This window comes from Cydia amplana, chromosome 12, assembly GCF_948474715.1.
Source record: "Cydia amplana chromosome 12, ilCydAmpl1.1, whole genome shotgun sequence".
NCBI classification, from domain to species: domain Eukaryota; kingdom Metazoa; phylum Arthropoda; class Insecta; order Lepidoptera; family Tortricidae; genus Cydia; species Cydia amplana.
The window spans coordinates 13,790,066-13,814,895 of NC_086080.1; the positions used below are offsets into that span (position 1 = coordinate 13,790,066).

At 36.7% G+C, this 24,830-nt stretch overlaps 2 protein-coding genes across 2 annotated transcripts in view; one reads left to right on the top strand and one right to left on the bottom strand.

Annotated features, from left to right (window-relative positions):
- The window catches only part of LOC134652749 (uncharacterized), a 44,762-nt gene extending 34,083 nt beyond the window's left edge, over positions 1–10,679 (bottom strand). Inside the window, exons 1-2 of the mRNA XM_063507910.1 lie at positions 10,413–10,679; positions 8,604–8,856 (exon numbers count right to left, since the gene is read on the bottom strand). Coding sequence (XP_063363980.1) covers positions 8,604–8,820 — 217 coding nt within the window. The 5' untranslated portion in view covers positions 8,821–8,856; positions 10,413–10,679. The remainder of the gene's footprint in view (positions 1–8,603; positions 8,857–10,412) is intronic.
- Positions 10,680–15,944: 5,265 nt separating this feature from the next.
- On the top strand, positions 15,945–17,239 carry LOC134652625 (uncharacterized). The gene is made up of 2 exons (XM_063507786.1): positions 15,945–16,123; positions 16,603–17,239. Exons 1-2 carry the CDS (start codon positions 16,109–16,111, stop codon positions 17,236–17,238), a joined length of 651 nt encoding a protein of 216 aa, XP_063363856.1. The 5' UTR covers positions 15,945–16,108; the 3' UTR covers position 17,239.
- Positions 17,240–24,830: the final 7,591 nt, after the last annotated feature.

Here is a 24,830-nt window from a genome sequence, read left to right on the forward strand (position 1 = left end):
CGAGTATAGGTATCTGTGACAAGGATTCTTTGAAAAAAGGTTTAAAGGAAGCATAAACGATATTAGGACTTTGTAAAATTTTTACTCGAATTAAAAAAAAAACTAAAATTTGTTTTGAAAAAGGTTAGTACATAATTATTTATGCTACCCTAGTACCCTAAGACACCTAACGCTGTCCCTAAATTGTACTCATAAAAAAAACATATGTTCAGGATTACACCAAAGAGTTCCACTATCTATCTTCTTCCTCCATATCAGCTCTGCTGGATGACATCAAATATTGTACTGTCATTATTACATACATATACTTAAAAGGTTTAATTATATCGATACCTACGGCTATTATTAGTTTAGCAGAAGTCTTATGTTAAATTGCAAGATTTTATTTTATTGTTACAAGGACATGAAGTGCAATCTGTGCAATTATAAATTTAACCAGTTGTTAATGTCAAGCTAATTCGTAATTTAACACATTGTAATATTCATTTGTAGTAAAAATAGTCCTGCAAAACGATTTTTAACATACTTCTAATAATAATGTCGGTTTTTGTTTTTCTAACTGTTAAAAAAGTATTTCTGATTAATTGCAAACTGTAAAATTGAGATAAAACTTATCCAATAACAAAACTTATAAACTATTATTACCTACTTTAACTAGAGATGTTATCTTTGTAGTTGTTTTTTGTTTAGAAAATTTTTAACCCGCGTAAATGACAATGTGGTTCAGTGAAGGGGACAGACTGAAAATCAGCGCTGCGCAGGCAATTTGTAATGAAATGACTGGCGCAGCGTATGCTGAGCCCGTTCCTTTTGCCGCACAATTATTCTTATTTTTTCAATCCCTTTATGTTTCGTAACCTGTATGCTTTTTGTGTTGCAATAAATGGTTTCTTATTCTTATTCTTATACTCGTAGGTAGATTTCCGATTGATAATAAGTTTGAATAAGTCCTATAACTATCAAGATACACCGAATCGGGATAAAATACAAAATATAATTGTTTACCAACATGAAAACACGGCGACCCGCGTTCGCATAACCGGAGCAAGGTCCATTCGCGGCGAATATCGATCATTATAAATTTCTAGCGGCCGCTAACGGCGCCGGCGCACGCGACCTCGCGCAAAGACTATCCCGGCGTTTGTAACCGTAGAATAGACCATTCATAGTTCCAATTTAACTAAACATAATCAACTTTTTTTTCTTAGCCCGTTATAGTGTCCCACTGCTGGGCAAAGGCCTCTCCCCTCGATCTCCACAACTCCCGGTTTTGTGCTTTTTCCGGCCAGTTACTGATGAAGGTGTCTTTTAAGTCGTCCCGCCATCTCTGCCTGGGCCTGCCTGCGCTTCTTTTGCGGTATCCACTTGGTGGCTATTTTAGCCCACCTATATGGATGCATGCGGCAGACGTGAATAATATGGCAAGGTGCGAAGTCGGTGGAGGGGGAAGTGGCGCTGATCGCCACAAACACAGGTAATCTTATGGAATGTCCGACATTAGTACTAGCGGCAGCCGCTTGAACTAATTTTACTCCATAAAATTTAACGTAGAAAGTCCGACAAAATGAATGCAGCTCCAGTCGTGCACCACCTAGCAAATAGTATAAGTATGTGTCAAATATTGTCAAATATATTGTCAAATATATACTGGCTGGACTAATTTTGGAAATAATCTATCGATCCTTGCTTGGTTGGCACTAAACAAAACTTCGTCTGAAAGAAGTGCGTTTGTTTAGCCGGCCTATGCGACTTTGAGTATACGTGTCGCGCGCTACGCTGTACAAAAATTCAACTTCTATGAAATTAGGTATTATTTTAACCATTTGTACTCGGATTTATATTCGCGGACATTGACTATGTAACGCAAGTTATCTTGATATAATCAAAACCCAGACGCTACCTCTGATAACGCAGTGATTCATGTAGATTAACACTAAGTACCTACATTCGTCAAGATAAGAACTCATTGAGACTTTGGACAACCAGGGAAAAAATATCAGGCTGAACTAAAGCAAACAGTAGTTAAAACTTTTGCTTGAATATTTTGGTATTTGGGTACAAAAATCTTTACGTTTTTGAGATACCTAACGCCCTAACTCAGACGGAGAGATCTATAAATATATATTTCATGTGTTTGTTTATTATGTATTTTGCAATGTTTAATTTCTCGGTGTATTGGCTTGTCTGTAATGCCGTGTAAATATATTGTTAAATAAATAAATAAAACTTCCGACAAAACACAATTTTAGCGAACATTACGATTACAGACGGTTAGATGCAACCGGCCTTTAGTATCAATAGAATCCGTGTAAGCTAACATTTCGACGAAACACAACAGAACCGGGGTCACGTGAATAGAACAAAGTGAGGGATGTGTCATTTATAAGGGCATTTTCATTTTAACTTGTACTTTAAAGCGCGACTTAAGTCGTGTTTCAGTGTCGTCTAACCGTCACATTCCTGACAAAATGTATGGGATTTGACATTGACCGTCAGTTTTGTAACGATTGCTAACCGACCAGTGATGGTATTTTCATAGAAATTTGGACAACTCTATGGTGCTCTTTACGCTTCCATTTCATTGCTGAAACTTCTGAAACAATCTTGCTCTATGCCACCATTACATCGCGCGTTCAGATTGGACCGTGCTCCGCGCGCCATCTATAGATCACTGAGCATGCTCTCTAAATCCACTTTACTTCCAATACAATCTATCCACCACACCCATGCCAATCTAATTTGAACCTTTACTAAAATAAGTTAGAGTTTACATTTGTTTGTGTGAAAGTAAAGAAATCAGTATTTTTTTCGAGGATGCGGTGTGGTCGTAGTTGACTACCATTTGCCGTATTTCAGCGACGCCGCGCCGCCGCATAAATTGGCGCACTCTGATTAACGCTATCGTGTCGGAAGTTTGGTCTCTCGACGCCGATTTATTAATTCATTAGTTAAATACTCGTTATCTGGTGGAGTCAGTACATGTTAATTAGATCTGATTGACGGAGTGCTGATTAATCGCGGCGTTTGGGAAATAACAACGTTTTACAGCTTAATATTTGATAGAGGAGATCAAGTTGAGAAAGACTCTGACCACGTTAACTGTGCAGCTTGACAGTAAGAATGCATACATAAACTCCATACTTCATGTAGCACTTGGCATGAAAACAGCGTGGCCCGACTTCAGTCACGTTATGCACGTCAACGAAAACACATGGCACGTGTCAAATTCGCTTTTAGACCAATACGTAATAAGTCTTATTCTCACACTGACAAATTCGCTTTTGCACTAAATCTCAATACGTCCGATTCTCAATGTGCTAAGTTCGCTTTAGGACAAAAACTCATTACGCCTAAGTCTTATTTCGACTATTTCTCAATTGGTCTAGGCATAACGCGAATTAGTCAGAGTGCGTTTTAGGCAGACCCGGACAAAAGGATAGGAAAGAGGGAACAAAAAATTCACTCCAGTATTTTTTTACATTTCATTACAAATAAAAATATATTTTCATAAAATCTGACCTATTAATTAATAAATAGCACGCCTAATCTACTTAATTTGGCTTTGACTGTATTTTATTAATATGTATATGCGTCTATGACTGCAAAAGAAAAATATATATTGCATAAGTATTTAATTTCAAAACTAGCATTAATGGTTAAAACAAGTGTGTGTTGTCTGATTCTTAAAAACACACTAAACTACTAAACTAAACTAAACTACTTACTTAAAACCATTATTTGAACATTTTGCCAATAAGTTTATTATTTACGCTCGTATTAAAAAATACTACCCGTTGGGGAGATGTTCTTCGATTAATTACTTTTATACGAACTCGAAAGAGTGAGTTATTTATATAAGTACACGGACGATATAGGCCTGTCAGTTAAACGCAAAAGGTGACAGTTCCGATCAACTGACAGGCCGATATCGCCCGGCGGACTGGTAATCAGTGGGGCCCTTAAGAATACACTGTACATAGAATCATTATGACGATGACGTCACTGTTTCAAGTATTGCACGCATGAAATGAATGGCAAATAATATTCGTTATCTTTGATTGCGATAATGCCTGCTGTTGTGTTGTGTGTGAGTGGACTTTTACGACCTGGCTATGGACATACTAGATAGCCGTTTTAATTACAGGAAAAATGTGCGTACATTTATTTTACATCGTTATAGTTTTCTTATTATATAATTATTAAATGAAATATGCTTTTACTATACATATAAAACTTTGAAATAACTAGAAAGCATAGATTTTTTAAAGACAGTGGTGCCAACATAACAGCTTCAAGACACATGACCACAAAAATCCGCTATAGCTTAATTTTAGGACTAAAATAAGTTTATGTTTTACATTTTTAATTGTTTAATACAAATCAGCTCCATACAGTAAGTCTTGACGACCATATTAACGACTTACCATCCGTGAAGTTAAATGGTATGGTAGACCTAAGTTAGGTAGGTAACGTTGGTAGAGTAAAACGCAGAAACGCGCGCACGTCTGTACGGCTACCATCAGTTTGGCACTGACATAAACGCCGTCGAGAACGTAATTTACTTTCTATACATCTCGCTCGTACTAGCATATTAGTGCAAACGAGGTGTATAGAAAGTAAATTACGTTCTCGATAGCGTAAATGTCAGTTTTGATTTGACACTGTCAGTGACTCATGGTACGGGCTCTGTTAAGAGTGAGAAGTTTTAAACCCACAAAAGCTCACATTTTCACCATATCGTTGAGTTCCACCATGCACTTCGCACGTAGTCAATGACTATAAACTATACCTACACTCAAAGCACATTAAAGCTCTTGCCGCAAATACGTTTACATTGAACCCATTTCTGCATCCCATTCTTCCCTATACACTTAATTCCATATCATTTTTATTGTCCACTAATCCACACTACCGGATTCTAGGCAACGGTTGCCCTTTCAAGCTAATGTGGACCATAAGTCTATGGTGAGAACTGTGTAATTTCGTGTTGCAGGGCGGGTCAGCGCGTGCGCAGTGAAACTGCAACCGACACGCGCCGCCCATTAACCCCTAGCTCGTTAAAGAGACGATTCTACGCCTTAGTGTTTATGTTCGCCTGGTATACCGATAAAATAGAGGCTATGTGCATGCAGGTTTAGGTTTTAAGACTTGAAGGGAAAGAAGAAGAAATGCTTTTCACTAAATAGTCTTAAATTATGTAGGACGTCTACGTCTACGTCGGAGCTCTGAAAAAGAGTAGGCCCCTAGGGCCCGATTCGGATTTTGTAATAGACATCTATTCGATATCTTTTAGACATCGCCAAGATACGATAACGATATGTTTAAGATCTAACCTGTCAAATTTGATATCTCCGCGATTCTGGAGATACTCTTGAACGATTTCCACAAGATATTACTTAGAGATCTAATTCACATCTAATAGATATCTAACACGATCTATCGTAAAAGTGACATTGTGGTTGCCCGAATTGCGCTGCAAAAGAGAACTAGTTGAAATCTAAACTATAACGTATCTAGAATGGATCTAGTTCGTGTCGTCTCTTGTGAATATCTTGAAATTCGAATACGGCAGTAGATACTTAATATTCAGTCACGTGTATTTTACTAAAAGTATGATCTTTTATTATATGTATGTATTGTATGCTAAATAAGTTCTTCATTATTTGTTTGTAAAGTTTACTTTTATAGATTGCCCTTTGTGTATAAGCTTAGGCAAAAATTAACTAAACGACATAACAGCGCAACGACGACTGACGCAATAGCGAGATATAAAAGGCGCTTTACACTGAGTCATGTGAAAAGAAATCTGGAAAACTAGACCGAATCCTTTGCAATATTCAGGCTCTTTTATAAGATCAGAAATACAGCGTCACACAAAATCCTTTGGCTATCACCTGAGCATCCTGTATTATTATGGAATATTAAATATAATCCTTTGGGTGCTAAATAGGTGATGCACTTATAGTGAAACAATTTCTAAAACAAGCATTTCCTCTTAAACAAACTAATTCAGAGCAGAAACACCGCGATCGCGCGATAGTGTATCAACGATCGCGCCATTGTTACCGAAGATTTAGGACGTTAGATGTTCAGAACGCTTGTTGAGTAAACGCTTTTGACTGTGATATACTTGATCTTGATCCTTCAAAATCGCACCATATAGGAGATAATATGGTAGAGAGGCGAATGCGCTGGTTCGTACTAAACACTCTAAACAGACATAGTCCATATATATAATTTTGTGGAAAATTAGGAAAATTAGCCAAATAACATGATTTTCTAGAGCTTTATTTCTTTAGAGCATACAAAGGTATTTTTAATATGTTCAAAGAAGCTAAAAGGAAAACTTTAAAACTGTTTTCACACCATAGGTATATAGGTATTCTAAGATGACAAGTTGTATAATTTGGCTTTTCTTTAGTGGTGGGTCGGAACAATGTAGGTAGACTGTTTAGCAGTGAACATCTATGTGTAACATATATCCAGCCCAATTTGTTGCCCCCCCCCCCCCCCCCCCCAATTTATATCGAGAAGAGTAAACTGCCAGGTCGGTAGCCCGTACTACACTGGTTTCCTAAAGCGATTGTACGGCAAGCTACGGCAAGCCATAGCAAGGCGTCGGTGCGCAAGAGCACCTAATTGCGCGCGTGCCCTTTTGTCTCGCCGTAATTACTTTTATAAATCTACTGAACGATTTGCATGCGTGTGATAACATCGAGCAAAGGTAGGATACGGTTCAAGGGGCTTGGCTCTAGACTAGATTTACGTGTGCTTTGTTAACTCTGACGTCGGTAACGGGATCGGGAGTAAATTGTGTGCGAAAAAGTTTACAGATTCTTGTAAAGAACCTACATGTTATTTAAAGATATCACGAGAACGCCAACGATACATTATTGTTTAATAGTTATCATGACTATATACGCAATATTTGACAAGTATAAAAAAAAAGTAAAAATTATTTATTAACCATGAAGAATTGTTTAAGTACAGTATCCAGTTTATCGACGACTTCCACACTGGGCTAAGCCTGTATCGTGAAAGTCAGCTACATGCGTAAATTAACCAAGTAAGTAACAGCGGCTTGAAGAATCCGATAAATATAGGTAGTGCATGCAAACTTAATACCATTAATAATATAGGTATTGCTTAATACCATCTGATGCCTATCACTAGTATTAGGTAAAGGCTTAGTGAAGTAAAATAAAACCAGTTTAACACTATTATAAGTATCAATGTATTATGGTCAATTGGTCACTGTGGGTGTGATGTTGGGTCTTATGTGTCGGGCCAGTAATTTTTGTCATCGACATGAATCACATTTCCAATATCCTTTTATATCTATTATGTTAACCTTTTTATATTTAAAATAACCGCCCCACAACCTTAGACGTAAAACGCCATGCAGTTACGAAGGGAGAGGCACGACCGGCCAACTTTATTGTTACACGTGCAATAAATAGCGTATTTAGGAGCAAGTTCGGCCTAGCCAGCCATTTTAGGGTTTACAATAGACAACGCCAAATATTTATTTAGGGTCGCTGTCATCGAAAGCTAAGAGGAGGACTATGTATATCCATATTTGTGTTATAAATAAAACAAAGTATCAATAGAACTTAATTAATGTCATTAACGGGTCAGACGCGATCAGATTTCACCCTTTTTCCGACGTTTCAGCCAGGCTGCACTAGCTGATTAATAGATCTTTAACTATGATTACAATTAAACTCAAATCAGCCTAACATTCCTAACCAAACGTTTGAGCAAAGGATTAGATCGACATTGAAAATGTCTGCTCGCATGGTTGCATGTGGCGTTGCACTTTAGGGCTATTTCCCACTGAGACGAGTTCGGTGCACGCAAATATATCTCATAAAAAATACACATCATGGCTGGACAGCAGAAACTCAGCTCAAACGCTCTATTTAATAGAATAACACCTACATATAAAACATAGACTGTAGTCCGATCACTGGATAGTCCGTCATCCCTCCGGATTCTCCCTAGACCATCATCTCTAGAACTGTGTCATATGCATAATTATTAGACCGCAGTTTGACTTCTGATCCCTGTAGTGGTGCTCCTAGGCTTCTAGAAACTCGATGTTGCCGGGCTGAAAAGTGGTGCCGTTACCACCACCACAGGAATCAGAAGTCAAACTGCGGTCTAATAATTATGCATACGGCACAGTTCTAGACGGCACCTGTACCAGGTGGCATGCGTACACTCGTCAACGCATTTCCCCAACGTTAAAGTGAAAAGGGGTATGGGGCGTTCTCCTACATTTAGGAACTTATATGCAAATTGTACAAGAAATTCCTTTTGTAGGGTTCCGTACCTCAAAAGTAAAACACGGAACCCTTATAGGATCACTCGTGCATCTATCTGTCTATCTGTCCGATCATCTCCCCCCCCCCCCCCTTATCTCCGAAACTACTTACCTACTGGGTCTAAAATTTTGAAAACAAAACCCAAAATAGTTCTTAACCTATAGATGACAGGAAAACCTATTAGAAAATGTGAGGTCAAGCGTGAGTCGTTCTTAATGTACGGAATCTTTGGAACGCGAGTCCGACTCGCACTTGGCCGGTTTTTTTTTAACTGACCTCTGATCTCGCTCTGGTTCCTCAGCTGCTCGATGATGTTCGTCAGCCGATGTTCTCTCTGACTCACAGCCTTCGCGTCACTATCATCACTCTCCACTTTCATCACTATTTTATCACCACCGTCACTGACATCACACTTAACACTGGCATTGTAATAGTCTTTAGCGTCAATTTTGCTGTCTTGTTTGTTATTGGATTTTAATACACTTTCAGACATCGTTATAGTGGTTAAGTTCGGTTTCACGTAATTAATCTGTAATAAGCAATTAAACTAAAAGTAAATTAGAGTAGTATCTCAAAAAATTATATTTGTCGGTAAATATTACTCATTCATCAATAAATAGTTGTTTAAGGAGCAAAGTTGTTTTTTACCCCTCGTGCTATATTGGGACCCGATGGTCATTATTTGATTTGGTGTAAATTGGCATGTCCACGGTAAAACTTTCAAAAATCTTTAATTTAGGTATTTATTTGCGCAATGACGGTACCGCGAGGGCCGGTAAAGTTCGATGGTGCCATTTAGTTCTGGAGGACAAAATTTAATTTGTGTAATCATTAATGAATGTACTAACTATTACTAACTAATATAGTTTTAGGCACTTAGTAAATTCTAGCCATAAATTTACATTTAAATTGACTTTTAGCTCATGTTTTGAGGAAATCTGATCAGACGACATTTTGACCCTTTGGAGCCTTAAAAAACATAGATCTTCTAAAGATATCGTGAAATGGAAAACGGCATGTATAAATATTTTTTTTATTTACTACTTATAAGTATAAGACACGGTAAAGATCCAACTTCGTTTAGTACCGAAAAACGCCGGCGACATGCGATTTACACCAAATCAAATAATGACCCCCGAGCGAAATATTCCATAATGTAATTGAACTACAAGCATAGCGAGCGACTCAAAAAGTGGAATCCTGGGCATTGCCAGAGTTTCTAAGCATGATTCAAGAATCTTTTCTGTCGAGTTAAACACAATTTTTTTTATAATAATATAATTCTAGCAGTAAAACTTCGCAAATCTAATCCAAATCATAACAAAAAAAAATATTTATTGTAAATTTACACTTCCATCCAAGCATTTGAGGTAACAACAAAGGTTTTAATAGTTATTTATAATGCAATCAATTATATCAATATAATGGTTATATTTTTTATCAATAATCTAAGGTTAAGTAAATGTCAATAAAAGTCGCTGTTTATAGAAGCATCACACATTGACAGCGCAAGTGTTGTACCAACAGATAACGTATTACTCACAAATAGATATTTGCTTCATACAATACGATTCGCCATGATCGATAGTCGACAAACAAATAAAACAATGATTTGCTTTTACAGAAATCGTTCCAACGATCTATCTTCATGTTTAGGTCAGAGTATTAAGATGTATCTTCCATTGTGAGACTATGAAGTGACAATTACAATAAAACGCGCGTACTCGATAACGGTGGGTTTTAACTATTCATCATTTCGATTTTATGTTAGCATACGTCATATAACATTGGACGGCCGCGATATCAATCAATTGAATAAAATAATATAATAGAAAACGATACGATATACGAGTTTGATGTTTATTTATTAAGCCTCGAGGAATGTAAAATCTAAAATATCGAATGTGAGTAGAAATTAATTTTAATTTTTTCCTAACAATGTAAAGAAAACAAATATTAGATAATACGGAGAGATATTCTAAAAGAAGAGAAAGAGTAAAGTGTACGCAGACCGTACGTATATTGATATGTCAATGTGAGCTTAATCAATACGATGCAATTATCGTTAACAATTAAAATCCTTACCAACTGCCGCGAAGCACTTTTTATAAAATTTAAAATAAAAAAAGAATAGGTAAAAGGGTTAAAAATCAACAGGTACACCGTGACAGCGCGTTGTTATCACAGCAAGCAACTGATAACTGAGGTGTCAGGTCAAACGAGCAAATGGGGCGGCACCTGGGTACGTAGCCGTGTGATAAGAGCCGATAACAGGCTCTTAACCTTCTGTGGCACTAGAGTGAAACGATGTCACCGCTGAACTGTAGGACGGGCCCAGCAGTCAATTATAATATGATTACCTACGACAGACTAAAACAGAAAGTGTTGGGTCCTTAATCTTAGGTATACAATGTTGAACTCAACTTGCTGTCATAGGCTATGGCTATGTCTACAAGTAATATCAGCTTCAAAAACATGAATAGTCGAGGAAAACGATAAGTAACGCTCACATGTAATGACATTTAGGAGGAGAAGGAAACACTAAAATTGTACGAGAAAATATGATACCTATTTGTTAAATATGGACCCTTTTGAACTTTATTAGTCTAAAATACATTTTAAAAGTCCTCCTACAACGAAATACCAACATATACCTAAATCAGGCTAACTGCTTATCATTGCAATGTCTGTCTCGCTAATGTATAATTAATCATCACATCAAATTTCAAGTCCGTGTTGTCCTGTTTTAATTTCATTGTTTAATAATAAACTCGGAAACTAAGAGATTAATCACAAGACTATAAATACGTTTTGCAAATGAATATATGTTGTGTGACAGCCAGTTCATTAGTTGTATTCATTAGTTATTTGCACTAAACTGCAATGTTTAGTGTCTCGTCACAACAAGTTATTTGACGGGTTGACAAACGAAAGACCTACATCATCATACAAACATGGGTAATGTTAAAATAACAGGGTAATTAAAGTTGTTGAGTTAAGCCGTGTCACCAGTAGGGTTTGCAATCCGGATCCGAAATGTATGAAATTATCCGGATCTGGATCCGGATCCGCGGATATTCCCATACATTTCGGATCCGTCATGCAAACCCTAGTCACCAGTTTAGCTGTTCGAAATGACTTCAGAATCGCCGCACTGCTAATATTATTCAAATGAACACACAGAGGGATTGCATAGGGTACCTAGTGTTAATTATTAAAAATAAGACCGAAAACCTGCGGTCTAAAAACTCCAAAACAGTTGCACGTTATCCATTATTTACTTGTATGTTTCCCGTCGTTTTCTTTTACTTACGGTAAATAGGTAATTATTGAATTAAAAATAACAAAGTATTATTGTTTTTTATAGCCTATATTGTGTCCCACTGCTGGGCAAAGGCCTTCCCTGTCTTTTGCCACTCGTCACAGCATTGTGAATTATTGAATTGTTAATTTATATTTATGGTACCTTAATTTCAATTCAAATTAATCTCAACCAATTATTTTATTGCTGACAATGTATGATTACTTTAGTACCTATGAGTCTTTTTATTTATCTGTCTACCTACCGTGATAGACGATACATTTACATATATCTGGTTGAAGTTGTATGAAATGTTGCTATCTTCCCATACAACGTGACGCTACACGCAACGTACCTACGATATTAAACGGAAAACAAGGCGTGACAAGGCCTACCTACCATCTCGAATAGAAGTACATTAAATAAGACATTATTATTTTTTGTTATTCGCTGAACGAATGGTTATCCGCTGTCAGACACACGACCGGTCACGGCATCGTGACTTCTGATAAGGCGATAACAGCGATAGTGTAAGGGCAATGGAAGAAGGCAGTAGGTTACCTGAAACTAGAACAATAATACTGCATTTTTCGTTTGCAAAGCAGGATAGCGGCGGACAAAGGAAAACGCGCGAAAAGTGTAGGTACATAAAGATTTATTGTGAAGTTTGCGTCATCAAAGGTGAAGTTGTAATTTTTCAGCTCGTGATAAGTTAATGGCTAATAACTAGTGGATCCGGTATCGGGCACTGAAGGGCTTGATTATTTTCCTTTAGTTGATAGGTATATGCACATTTTACAGTTAAAAGCTTGAAGTACAATAAACAGATCAGGGCAACTGAACCGTTTTAAGCAGGTAGATAATCGTTGTATTTAGCTTTCGATAGGTATATACTGTCAATGCACAATTTGATAAGCATATTAAAAAAAAAGTTATATTTAAACTTGATTAAATATTTATAGAAAACATATGCGTGTTACATCTCGATATATCGTGATTGTTTACCTATATTTTATATATGTAATATCGTGATTGTGTACCTATATTTTGCCAGGCGTAAATTGTAGGCATTATCTAATACCTTTAAACGAGAAATTCTTGTTTATTTATATATTTATTTATATATATATATATTTCGGGGATCTCGGAAACGGCTCTAACGATTTTAACGATATTTAACGATTAACGATACTATATGGGGGTTTTTGGGGGCGAAAAATCGATCTAGCTAGGTCTTATCTTATCTCTGGGAAAACGCGCATTTTCGAGTTTTTATATGTTTTCCGAGCGAAGCTCGGTCACCCAGATATTATTAGTAAATTTATACAGTTGATAGTGATGCTTTTCACTTTCAATAGTTTCCACGTCGTTTTATATCAAAGTATTATTTTAGCATCAAACATAAAACCATGAAAAATCACCTGAATATTGTTTGATTTTGAAAATTCTTCGAATTTTAACGAAATATGAATTGGAAGTAATAAAATAACCCAAATATATTAACTAGTATGACGAATGACTATAGCCACGAGCTCGGCAGTTGGCAGGCACCTGCTTTGGGCTAATTCCGTCTCGCGAGGTCGTGACCTGTCGCCCTGCGCCCGCACCATACTGAACGAACTGAATACGATCATACGAAGAATACACTCTTAATATACGTACCTACACGCATGACTAAACAAGTGTAATTACGGTTTTTGCTTTAGAAGAGACGAGACTAAATCCTGGGACATTTGTACACAAATTATGAAGAATTTAGAATAGATCTACAAATTATTTAATTGAAACTGCTGTCAAAATCAGAAAGCTATCGCTAAAGGTCTGAAACTATTTTTATTACATTTATTAGCAATTCTTAGTACCTACGAGGGGTATTCAAAATATTCTCGGTATGAGAATGAAAACAAACAAGTACGAAAAGTTTGATATTTTTATTTTTCAATATACTCCCCCCCTATGTTCATACACTTAAAAGATCGATCAATTATTTTTTTTAATCCCTCGTAAAAATATTTTTTATCTTTCGTGTAAAAATGCTCCTCCACTGCCGCCTTCAATGCTTCATCGTCAGAAAATTTATTTCCACGCAGATCCTTTTTAAGATTGGGGAGCAAAAAGAAGTCGCTGGGGGCTAAGTCCGGACTATACGGTGGGTGAGTAACAGTTTTAAACCCACGTTCAACAATAGCTGCCTTGGCAATATGAGCAGTATGGACGGGGGCGTTGTCATGCAGAAGCAGAATACCTTTGGTTAACTTTCCTCGCCTCTTTTCTTTAATTACATCCTTTAATTGACGTAGAATGTTAGCGTAGTACTGTCCTGTGATATTTACACCTTTTTCTTTATAATCGATTAGTAATACTCCTTCACAATCCCAAAATATCGTGGCCATGACCTTGCCAGCTGAAGGGATGACCTTCAACTTCTTGGGATGAGCTGAACCCTTAATGTGCCACTGCATGGACTCTTGTTTACTCTCTGGGTCATAATGATGAACCCAGGTTTCATCTCCAGTAACTATTCTTTGCAGCACCTCATCAGGATTTTCACCGCACAGGTCAATAAAATCGGAACAACAAGCTACACGCATGTCTTTTTGAAGCCGAGTCAGCATTCGCGGAACCCATCTTGCACTTACTTTTGACATATTAAGATGGTCATGTATAATATCATGTACGGTACCAATAGAGAGATTGGTTACTTGTGCTATAGATTTTACCTTCACTCGACCATCTTCCAATATAAGTTTTTCCACTTTATCAATATTTTCTTGTGAAGTAGCTACTACAGGCCGGCCAGGTCTAGGGTCATCTTCAATACTCTCCCTTCCGCGTTTAAACTCGCTTGACCACTTTTGAATGGTAGATAAAGAAGGAGCAGACTCACGGTAAACACAATCCATTTCCTCTTTTATGGTTTTTTGATTTTTACCCTGTTTTGTCAAGAATTTTATCACGCATCGATGTTCTAATTTAGTTAACATTGTCAATTCGCACAGGATGTTCATGTTTGTTCAGCAATTGCAGAAAAACAAAAGACTATCTCGGTTCGAATTATACTTTTTTTTAATGTCAATGAATAAACCTTAGCGGCCAGTAACGAAAGAAATTTTAGAAGAGGTCGTAAGATATCAATACCGAGAATATTTTGAACGCCCCTCGTAGCTTTTTGAATTATAATTCATAATTTAGAGGTCCAAGCAATAAGTAATATTTCCAAGTTCGTTTTCCTCCTCACCCTTTTCAGTACCAATAAGTTATTGCAAAAAATTCGCTGCATATACATTTTCTATTTAAAATATTAAATTGTTTTTCATAAATAGTCAACTTGATGTAGAGTTACAAAACAGGAAATACTATATAATTTAGCTACCTATATAATTTAGTCAAGTTCCTATAGTTCTCATTAGTGCCCGCCTACACTACATTGTTACGAATCCCTAAATAACTATTTCTTGACGACAATCAAATTGGCGCAAAAGTCTATATTGCGCCGACAAAACAATATAGTAATATGTTTTTATCAATCCTTAAGAAGCATATGACATTTTTCTTACGAGTATCTTAAAATAACACTTATTAGAAAAAGGTGAATAGACTATGATAAATAGAGGCGGTTAAGCCAGTATTCTTTCCAAAGTGTTAATATTACGTGCTCTGTAGTGGAGTTGGCGTTGCTCCATGTCTAGTGTATTTCAGGAGCCGACTCCTTGAGGTCATGACCCAGCCACCTTCAACCCGGCACCCCCGCTTGCGCGGGAGTTGAGAGAACAATCTGAACTCTATAAGTATATCGATAGAGTTCAAATTTTGAATGAAGGGAGAGAGATATAAAGTCAAGAGTGGATGGTTAATCCATGAAATATCGAGTGATTAAAGTAACAAGTGCCGTCTTGTGACGTTACAGCAGCATCGTTACATTTAGAAACGAAACGATAATATTATTTAAGTACACACATAATCAATCTTAAATTTTTCATGAAATATCGTGTAGTATGTTATTGTATATTAGATGTTTAAAAGACTATTAAATTTTATTGGTTTTACAGCACTTTTAGATAGGTATAAATAAGTGCGCTTTTAAATAACACAAAAATATAATTCAAAGACGCATTTCATTTAGGCATATTGATTTCTATGAGGTTTACGCAAAGTTATTGTCACATAGCCCCAGATTTTTACTTATACCATTTAGCCATACAGCTTCTAGTGCTTCAGTAACCAAGCCTATTCAGTGTTAGAGAACAACGCAACAATGGTTGCCGTAACAGTGCTTGCGCCTGGGTACTATTTTTCTTTTCAGATAACTTAGGTAACCTGTGAAACAATGGTAATGTGTTGAAGCCCTAAAACTCTTGAACTACGACGACTATTTCATAGAAACAAACGCCTTCGTGCGAACTAGTTGGCTCTGAAATTATATATTCAAATAAAAAGAAAATAATTAAATTTAAAATTAAATCGTATCGTGGACATCAATATGAAAGTAACAGTGGTATGTATTTATTTTTTATTAAGGTTATTAGTAATAAAGTAATATATTATAATAACTTGTTTTAAATGTTTTTTAAAGTTTATTGGTAGGTACTGCATACTTGCATAGCTACATTTTGAAACAACGCGGTAAAGATTACCTAATCGTAATTGAAAAGAAATATATTGGGCGTTCGTAATTACCATTTTTTTGTAATGCATATTATCAAATTATGTAGGTACATACTTATAATTCGAAAAAACAATACCTATGTATTTAAGTATACCCAGCTTTTTACTTTTGGAGGTTTTAGTATGTATAATATTTTTATCATTATCAATATTATCATATTATAAGGATGGTAATAGAAGCGCATCTCTATCATAGTATTGTAAAAAAATTGAGGTTATAGGTACCTACTTCGTGTATTTTATCGTGTAAGTATCTATGTAGGTACTAATTTTTTGTCAACAGTAATGGAATAATTATTTTATTTGCAGATATTTATCATAGTTGCCCCTGGCCTAAGCTTTCAGCACCGACACAGTGACAGTGGTAGTAGCGAGATACACGACTCACGACAGTCCCAAGAATACGACTACGAACAGTCCCCTTACTCTTATCGCGCTGACGACAAACGCAAACAGAAATCGCGGTACGAAGTCCAACCAGGTTCAGCCGAAATGGAGACCTCCAACAAAAAGTATATCAAACACTCTTCGAAACATTCCCGCCGACGATCCAAAAAGCACACAAAAGATGAAAATTGCGATAGCAATGAAGGCGAGCCAGAAACTAACCACGCCGAGCAGCCAGGACTGAGTCCTGGTAATTTAGTGTTTGTGCCATACCCTTACCCTTTAGTGGTTCCACCACCAGTACCTCTACCTGAACCAACTGCTACCAGTAGGAGCACAACATCCACGGCTCCATCGATAAGCTACGACACTATGTCATTCAATGACCGGAGAAATACAGAAATCGATAAAGAAACTTACTTGGACTTGCTACGAACCATGAGACATAGGCATGAATTGCCTTATGTCAGACATGAAATATCTAGGCCAGTGAGGCGATATTTAATAGATCGGCTGCTTTCGCGTGTGAGGAATGTGAAAGACATCAACTCCGTATAGCATTAAGTAACATCCCAAAATAAAAACAATTAGACATACTTATTAGGAAATCATGTGACCGAGAAGAAAGCGCCGTGAAGAAACTACCTAACTTACCTATACATTGAGAAGATTGAAAGAAAGATGTTTTGTCTAATTTAGCATGACTACCTAAGGTACCTACTGTATTTTCAGTAGGTATTTGTAGAAACTACACACTAGTGAAAGAAAGCCTATAATATTTAATACGTTTTATAACCATTCATTAATTGTGTACGTATAAATAATTTTTAGTGGCAAATTCCGTCATATGGACTACGTGTATGCGATGTGTGCAATAAAGAGTATTGTATTGTATTGTATTGTATTGTATGGACCACAACGCGTCCACTAGCGTTTTTCTCGAACAACGAACAAAATTGATAATTTCATCGACAAAGCAGCGATTGCTTATAGTTTCAGCAATCAAAAGTAGAAGGGGTTATTTTCGTGCGATTGAAGCCACAGAAATATAGGTACGCTCGTAGACGGAATAGTCCCTATGACGGAATTAGCCACATTGACCTTACCCGAAATACATACCGTTTGTAAAACAATATAAATGAAACATTTGATTATATCAAAGCATGAATAGTGCTTGGTGTAAGTACCGCTGCATTTTCATACATACCTACTTATAGACCTTATAGTAGGTCTTTTGTCAAACAGCATGGATACGGTGACAAATGCACATCTCCATACAATTTATAATCTTAAAACGCAAAATCTTGCAAAATTGTACTGAGATGACATCTTTCACCGTAAGCGTGCTGTTTGAAAAACACTAAAATATTAAATTGTATTGTAAATAAATATTGTATTGTATTGTATATGTACCTATATTGTACTAAAGTAAATAACGGTTACTTAAGTTAAAAAACGTTATTAAGGTTTTATACTGTGTTCAAGTAAGTACTGAAAAAACTGATCAGCTGGGTTTTAAGCGGTGTGGATTTTGTAGATTTAAATGCCATAATATAACACATATCTATAGACTTACTAGAAAAACTGTTCTATGAAAAGTCTCAAGTTTGAAACTATGTTTGTTTACATGACTGAAGAACATATAGATACGTAAACATGTAACCGTAGCATTATACCTAAGTCAGGCGTGGCTCACTCCGCGATTTCGTCGCTTTGCTACAGGTAGCTAAAAGTACATCCGTTCCGCCCCAATTTTGGGGAAAGCCATAAGCCGCGCGTGGCGCTGTCGCTACCTAGCGGCCATATCTATGCTGATCGTAACAGACGCGTTTTGTTTGAGAGTGAGTCTTCTGTATTTAGTACTATTATTTATTCTGTGCCTAAGTATTAACCTCAATCAGAAGCTATATACAAGATTACAGTTGATATGTAACACATTGTAAAGACTAGAGGACCAACCCGATTAGTATTTTCAGAAGTATTCGGAATTAAACAGTTAAAGAACGCTGCTCACTCATTACAAGCGACTTTTGACGTACCTACCTATCCACAATAGTGAGTGACGATTATGTCTGATAAGACCATCTCAAATAGGTACAATTCCGTGCCTACCGACACATAACACCATTGTTTTCATTTTCATCCAATGTGAACTCACTGAAAACACCAAACGAAACACACTTAACACACAACACGGAAACATGGACACTTGTAAAAGTTTGACCCGTTAATCAGATCGATAAATTAAATCGATATTTATCGTAATTTATGCGACACGGCATATTCAGCGTGGTTTGACCTTTCAGAAGCCGGCACGACTGCGCGAGCGACGCACGGGGTCACAAACGATGTATTTTTAGAGTTGAAAGTTCAAAATACGACGGTTCACGCATGTGAGCGCATGTTTCCGGTGATATGACTTGATTGGATCAGATTGTTTGATAAGGGCTGATTTCAACGATTGCTCAGTGCTCTCTGCCTAGTGTGTTTTTTAACTGGTAATTTATTTTAATGGCAAATTTAGCACAGGTTTGGACGATCAGATAATTTTATCATAGCAAACATGGTTATATATTTAACCATATTTAAGTATCTACAAAGTGAACACGTTAAAATTAAGATATTTTTTTATATGCGGGAAAGTAAGTAATGGGTATTTTAATTTAATTTGAATATGTAAATCATATAGGCAAAATAACAAAGCAATCACTGAAAGACTAATTACATTTGCTCTTGATTTACCATAGGCGTTTCGTTATGTTTGGTTTAGCATTCTGGCAAACGCCCGCATGTTGTGCAAATATTATGTTTTTGAAGAGAATATATATATATACCTGCGAATGAGTTATTTTGCTAAATACCTACATAGAGGAATCGTGAGTGGACTAACCGTGCGTAACAGTACCGGAATCCTTACAAAAGTAACAATTTCGCGTTTAAGTTTTCGATATAAAGTGTAAAGTAATAGTACATTACTGCAGACGCCGGGAAAGAAGGGCTTGCCGGGTGAGTAGGTATAGCCGGCCGACCGTAGGGAGGCCGGATAGTGATACGAAGCCGGCAAGACCTTTTCACGGCTAGGCATGTATAGTGCTTTTCTCAAACATGCAATGAAATAAAAAAATACACCACTCAAAAAAACAAATTTATAATCTTTATAATAAAAATCCAACTTCACAACAAAAGTTTTTTAATTTTTCTTCCAATCACGCCATAATTGTTTTTTTTTTACGGAAGGCGTCCGTATTTCGCGTGTGTAGTGTTCGAATAGACCTTATTAGGGCCATTATACACAATCTGATAATAAGAATCTCAATTTCTATAAATAAAATAAATGCAGAGGATTTTAAATATTGTCTATGGTCTCTGGTGACTTACGTATAGACAAAATTTTAAATTTATTCATCTACACATTGAATCATACAGATTCGTATTCTTAATATCAGTACGTTCGTGTATAACAGGCGTTAACACGGATATTTTGGTCCGATAACCATTCATTCACCAAAAATATAAAAAAAATATATATAATTCGGCTGTTTAGTCTGTTCATGGACACAGACCCCATGTTTACATTAGAATTTAAAAAAAAATTACTTCCCGGCCTAGGCCTTCAATTTCGTATGAAATTCCTTTACAGTTCTCTGGAGTTGCTCCGCCCTAAACGTGATACTTCGAAGCCTGATATAACGCCCGGAGCGACGACATTTCATTGCATGTTTGAGAAAATTAATATTTTTCGACAATTTCAATATGGCGATTTGTTTATATAGTTAGCAAGTTCCATAGAATGACACTTTAGGTAGGTATAGGTATGCCAGAAGGTGGGAGACCTCCCCCAATAATTCAGTCATTATAGATTTTGACCTGTGAATAACCAGTTCTTGGATTTTTTTTCGTAGGTCCCTCGGAGGGGTCACTGGGAGTGTAAATTCAAAAAGTAGACTGAATCAGGCTCCTGTGTATATTCGAAAAACGGTTTTTCTTGAATAACTCGGCCATTTTTAGGGACCTACGAAAAAAAATCCAAGAACTGATTATTCACGGGTAGGGTCGTTTTTTTGGATATAATGACTGGACTACAACTCGCACGGTTTTTATAGGCACCTACCATACGAGGGGTATTCAAAATATTCTCGGTATGAGAATGAAAACAAACAAGTACGAAAAGTTTGATATTTTTATTTTTCAATATACTCCCCCCCTATGTTCATACACTTAAAAGATCGATCAATTATTTTTTTTAATCCCTCGTAAAAATATTTTTTATCTTTCGTGTAAAAATGCTCCTCCACTGCCGCCTTCAATGCTTCATCGTCAGAAAATTTATTTCCACGCAGATCCTTTTTAAGATTGGGGAGCAAAAAGAAGTCGCTGAGGGCTAAGTCCGGACTATACGGTGGGTGAGTAACAGTTTTAAACCCACATTCAACAATAGCTGCCTTGGCAATATGAGCAGTATGGACGGGGGCGTTGTCATGCAGAAGCAGAATACCTTTGGTTAACTTTCCTCGCCTCTTTTCTTTAATTACATCCTTTAATTGACGTAGAATGTTAGCGTAGTACTGTCCTGTGATATTTACACCTTTTTCTTTATAATCGATTAGTAATACTCCTTCACAATCCCAAAATATCGTGGCCATGACCTTGCCAGCTGAAGGGATGACCTTGAACTTCTTGGGATGAGCTGAACCCTTAATGTGCCACTGCATGGACTCTTGTTTACTCTCTGGGTCATAATGATGAACCCAGGTTTCATCTCCAGTAACTATTCTTTGCAGCACCTCATCAGGATTTTCACCGCACAGGTCAATAAAATCGGAACAACAAGCTACACGCATGTCTTTTTGAAGCCGAGTCAGCATTCGCGGAACCCATCTTGCACTTACTTTTGACATATTAAGATGGTCATGTATAATATCATGTACGGTACCAATAGAGAGATTGGTTACTTGTGCTATAGATTTTACCTTCACTCGACCATCTTCCAATATAAGTTTTTCCACTTTATCAATATTTTCTTGTGAAGTAGCTACTACAGGCCGGCCAGGTCTAGGGTCATCTTCAATACTCTCCCTTCCGCGTTTAAACTCGCTTGACCACTTTTGAATGGTAGATAAAGAAGGAGCAGACTCACGGTAAACACAATCCATTTCCTCTTTTATGGTTTTTTGATTTTTACCCTGTTTTGTCAAGAATTTTATCACGCATCGATGTTCTAATTTAGTTAACATTGTCAATTCGCACATGATGTTCATGTTTGTTCAGCAATTGCAGAAAAACAAAAGACCATCTCGGTTCGAATTATACTTTTTTTTAATGTCAATGAATAAACCTTAGCGGCCAGTAACGAAAGAAATTTTAGAAGAGGTCGTAAGATATCAATACCGAGAATATTTTGAACGCCCCTCGTAAATACCTACCAATGGGTCGGCTGATTAAAATCTTAAATATAACTAAAGAGTAGGTGTTTGCTCTAATTTGTATATTATTTCGGTATCGTCCACAGGGCACGGCGGGTCACTCTATTTCGGGTATGTGGGGCGCCAATATTTTATTCAAAATGTTTTGTTTGTTATGTCTTGTGAACTACGTTTGTTGTGAAGTGATTAAGGGGTTGTTTATTTCTTTGTTTGTTCAGTTACAATTAAGTATCACGAAATGGATTGAGAGGTGAAAAACATTGTTTCTTTTTTTTATCTAATAGAAAGCAAACGAGCAGGCGAGCCGCCTGATGGGAAGCAGTCATCGCCGCCCATGGTCATAAGCAACATCAGAAGAGCCACTTATGCGTTGCCAACCTTTTGAGAACCCTAAATACCTGCTTCTTGAAGAACCCCATGTCATAGCGCAAGGGAAATACCTCATAACCTCAGATCAGAAGGGTGGTCATTCCACAACTTGCTCGTCCTGGGCAAAAACGAACGAGATGCCCGCTTGTTCTTGGTTTGCCTTGTGTGTGGATGAGCTTTGTTTCTTTAACGGGAGATGCTTCACTTGGGAGCAAAGTTTGTTTAATCTGTCAGCTCCCACGGCTCATATATGAGCCAGAACGCTTATGGTGACGTCATATCGTGGGATTCGACAGGTTAAAACCCTTGTGAAATCCTCAACAACGAAGAATACGAAGATCCCACTTTTCGGAGCACTCGCTACGCTCGCGGTTCAATTTTTAGATGTTTCGTTTGCTTGGGTATCAATATTAACACGAGGGATAAAAAAACAACTTTACCCCCTTGTAAAACATTTGTTTTACAAGAGGGCAGAGTACTATTTTAATCATAATAAACTATTATAATCGTGTCCGGGTTGGGCCAAAAAAACATGACGAAATGCTACTCGTAGGAACTAAGTAAACTAAAGTACTTATTACCTCAATGCGCCTGGCTAAATATAAGAGCCAAATCGTTACACTACGATATACGTAGGAGTGGTAGGACCTATGTAGAAGAAAATAAAATCGACTTACGATGGATACCTATTAACGAAAAGTCTCTCGTGTTCTATTACTCTGTAGAAGTTCACTGCTTTTATTTTAAAATAATCATATCCCTACTTGATATATGTACTTATGGCAGTTAGCATTTTAAGGCACTTTATTTCACTTTATACTTGACGTAAAGTAATTTACATAAAATAGATTATAAATTCATTTAAAACTCAAAAAATATACCTAATCCATTATCTACCGGTATTTTCTGACGATCGAAACGTCAGGAGTGACATTTCTTTCATCGATCAGTGATTAGTGATGGATTAAAAAACATACTTTCAAGCATGAAGGTTAATTAGGCACTGTACAAAAATTGAAAAACGAGACACTACAATTGACTTACTATAGTGTGTCAAAGGACTGTCTTATTTCAAACATAGACAGAGAGAGTCATACTTACACTAGCACCCAAAAGAAAAGGATGAGTATAGTTTTTTTTGTTCCTATTTGTGACGTTACCTATGAAAAGGGACCTTATTGTCGATGGCGCTTACGCCATTATTAACGATGCTCCGATATAAATACAATGCCGCGCGACGCTGTGCGGCGTAAGCGCCATCGACAATAAGGTCCCTTTTCATAGATAATGCCCCATTTACTGACAAATTGGTTTGACCATCTATATTATTATATTGGTAAGATCGCACAGGTAGTGGTAAATACATAACGAGAGTCATAAGAGTTAAGGGGCCCACTGATTAACAGTCCGCCGGACGGTATCGGCCTGTCAGTTAGAACAAAAAGTTGACAGTTCCGAACAACTGACAGGCCGATACCGTCCAGCGGATTGTTAATCAGTGGGCCCCTTTAGACCAAGAAAAGTCTGCAACGATATTGATGGCATACGCAGTGCAAGTGTTATTTATACGTCCTAATTTCATAGAAGTTTGTAGATAGTTCTTTACGTCGTACCTAGATAGTAGATAGTAGGTACACATAGTAGCTTTAGACCAAAGAGTATAATAATAATTACCTATATGTATAGTAATTAGACGTCCTTGGTAATCAAAGGGTTGAATTGAACCCATTTCATAATCGTTTATCAGTCTGTTTTTTTTACATCACTACTGCGATTGCTAAGTAAATTAGACGTCTGAAGAAATCGCAAGCCGTCATATTATTTACATATTTATTTAAACTTTATTGCACAGTAAAAATTGTACAAAAGGCGAACTTAATGCCAGAAGGCATTGGCTACCAGTTAACCCTCGGGCGAAACAGAGAACAAGCAGTACTTAGGTGCAAGAAATATTTTCAAAGTACGATAAATTTAATATTAAATATGATTAAAGTTTAAAGGATAGTATTGGGTTAGAAATGGGAATCATACAGAGTGTAAACTTAACATATCTTTTAATTCCTTACATTTGAAGTACACAGCCATATTTTGCCATTATCCATAAAACGTATACGTTATAGGTAGTCATTTCGTTTATATAACTAACTGCATATCTGCAGCAGGCAACCATGTTAAAATCTGAATAAATAAATAAGTCACAATAACAATATAACACATAATGTTAAGCTATAAAAATTAAAACACTTCTCCTTGAAAGAAAAGGTACTAAATTGTTAACCTATTAAAAATATAATTTTAACTAATAACGTTATATCTGATACTTTTATGGAAGCACCATGAATTTATCCTAAATAATTA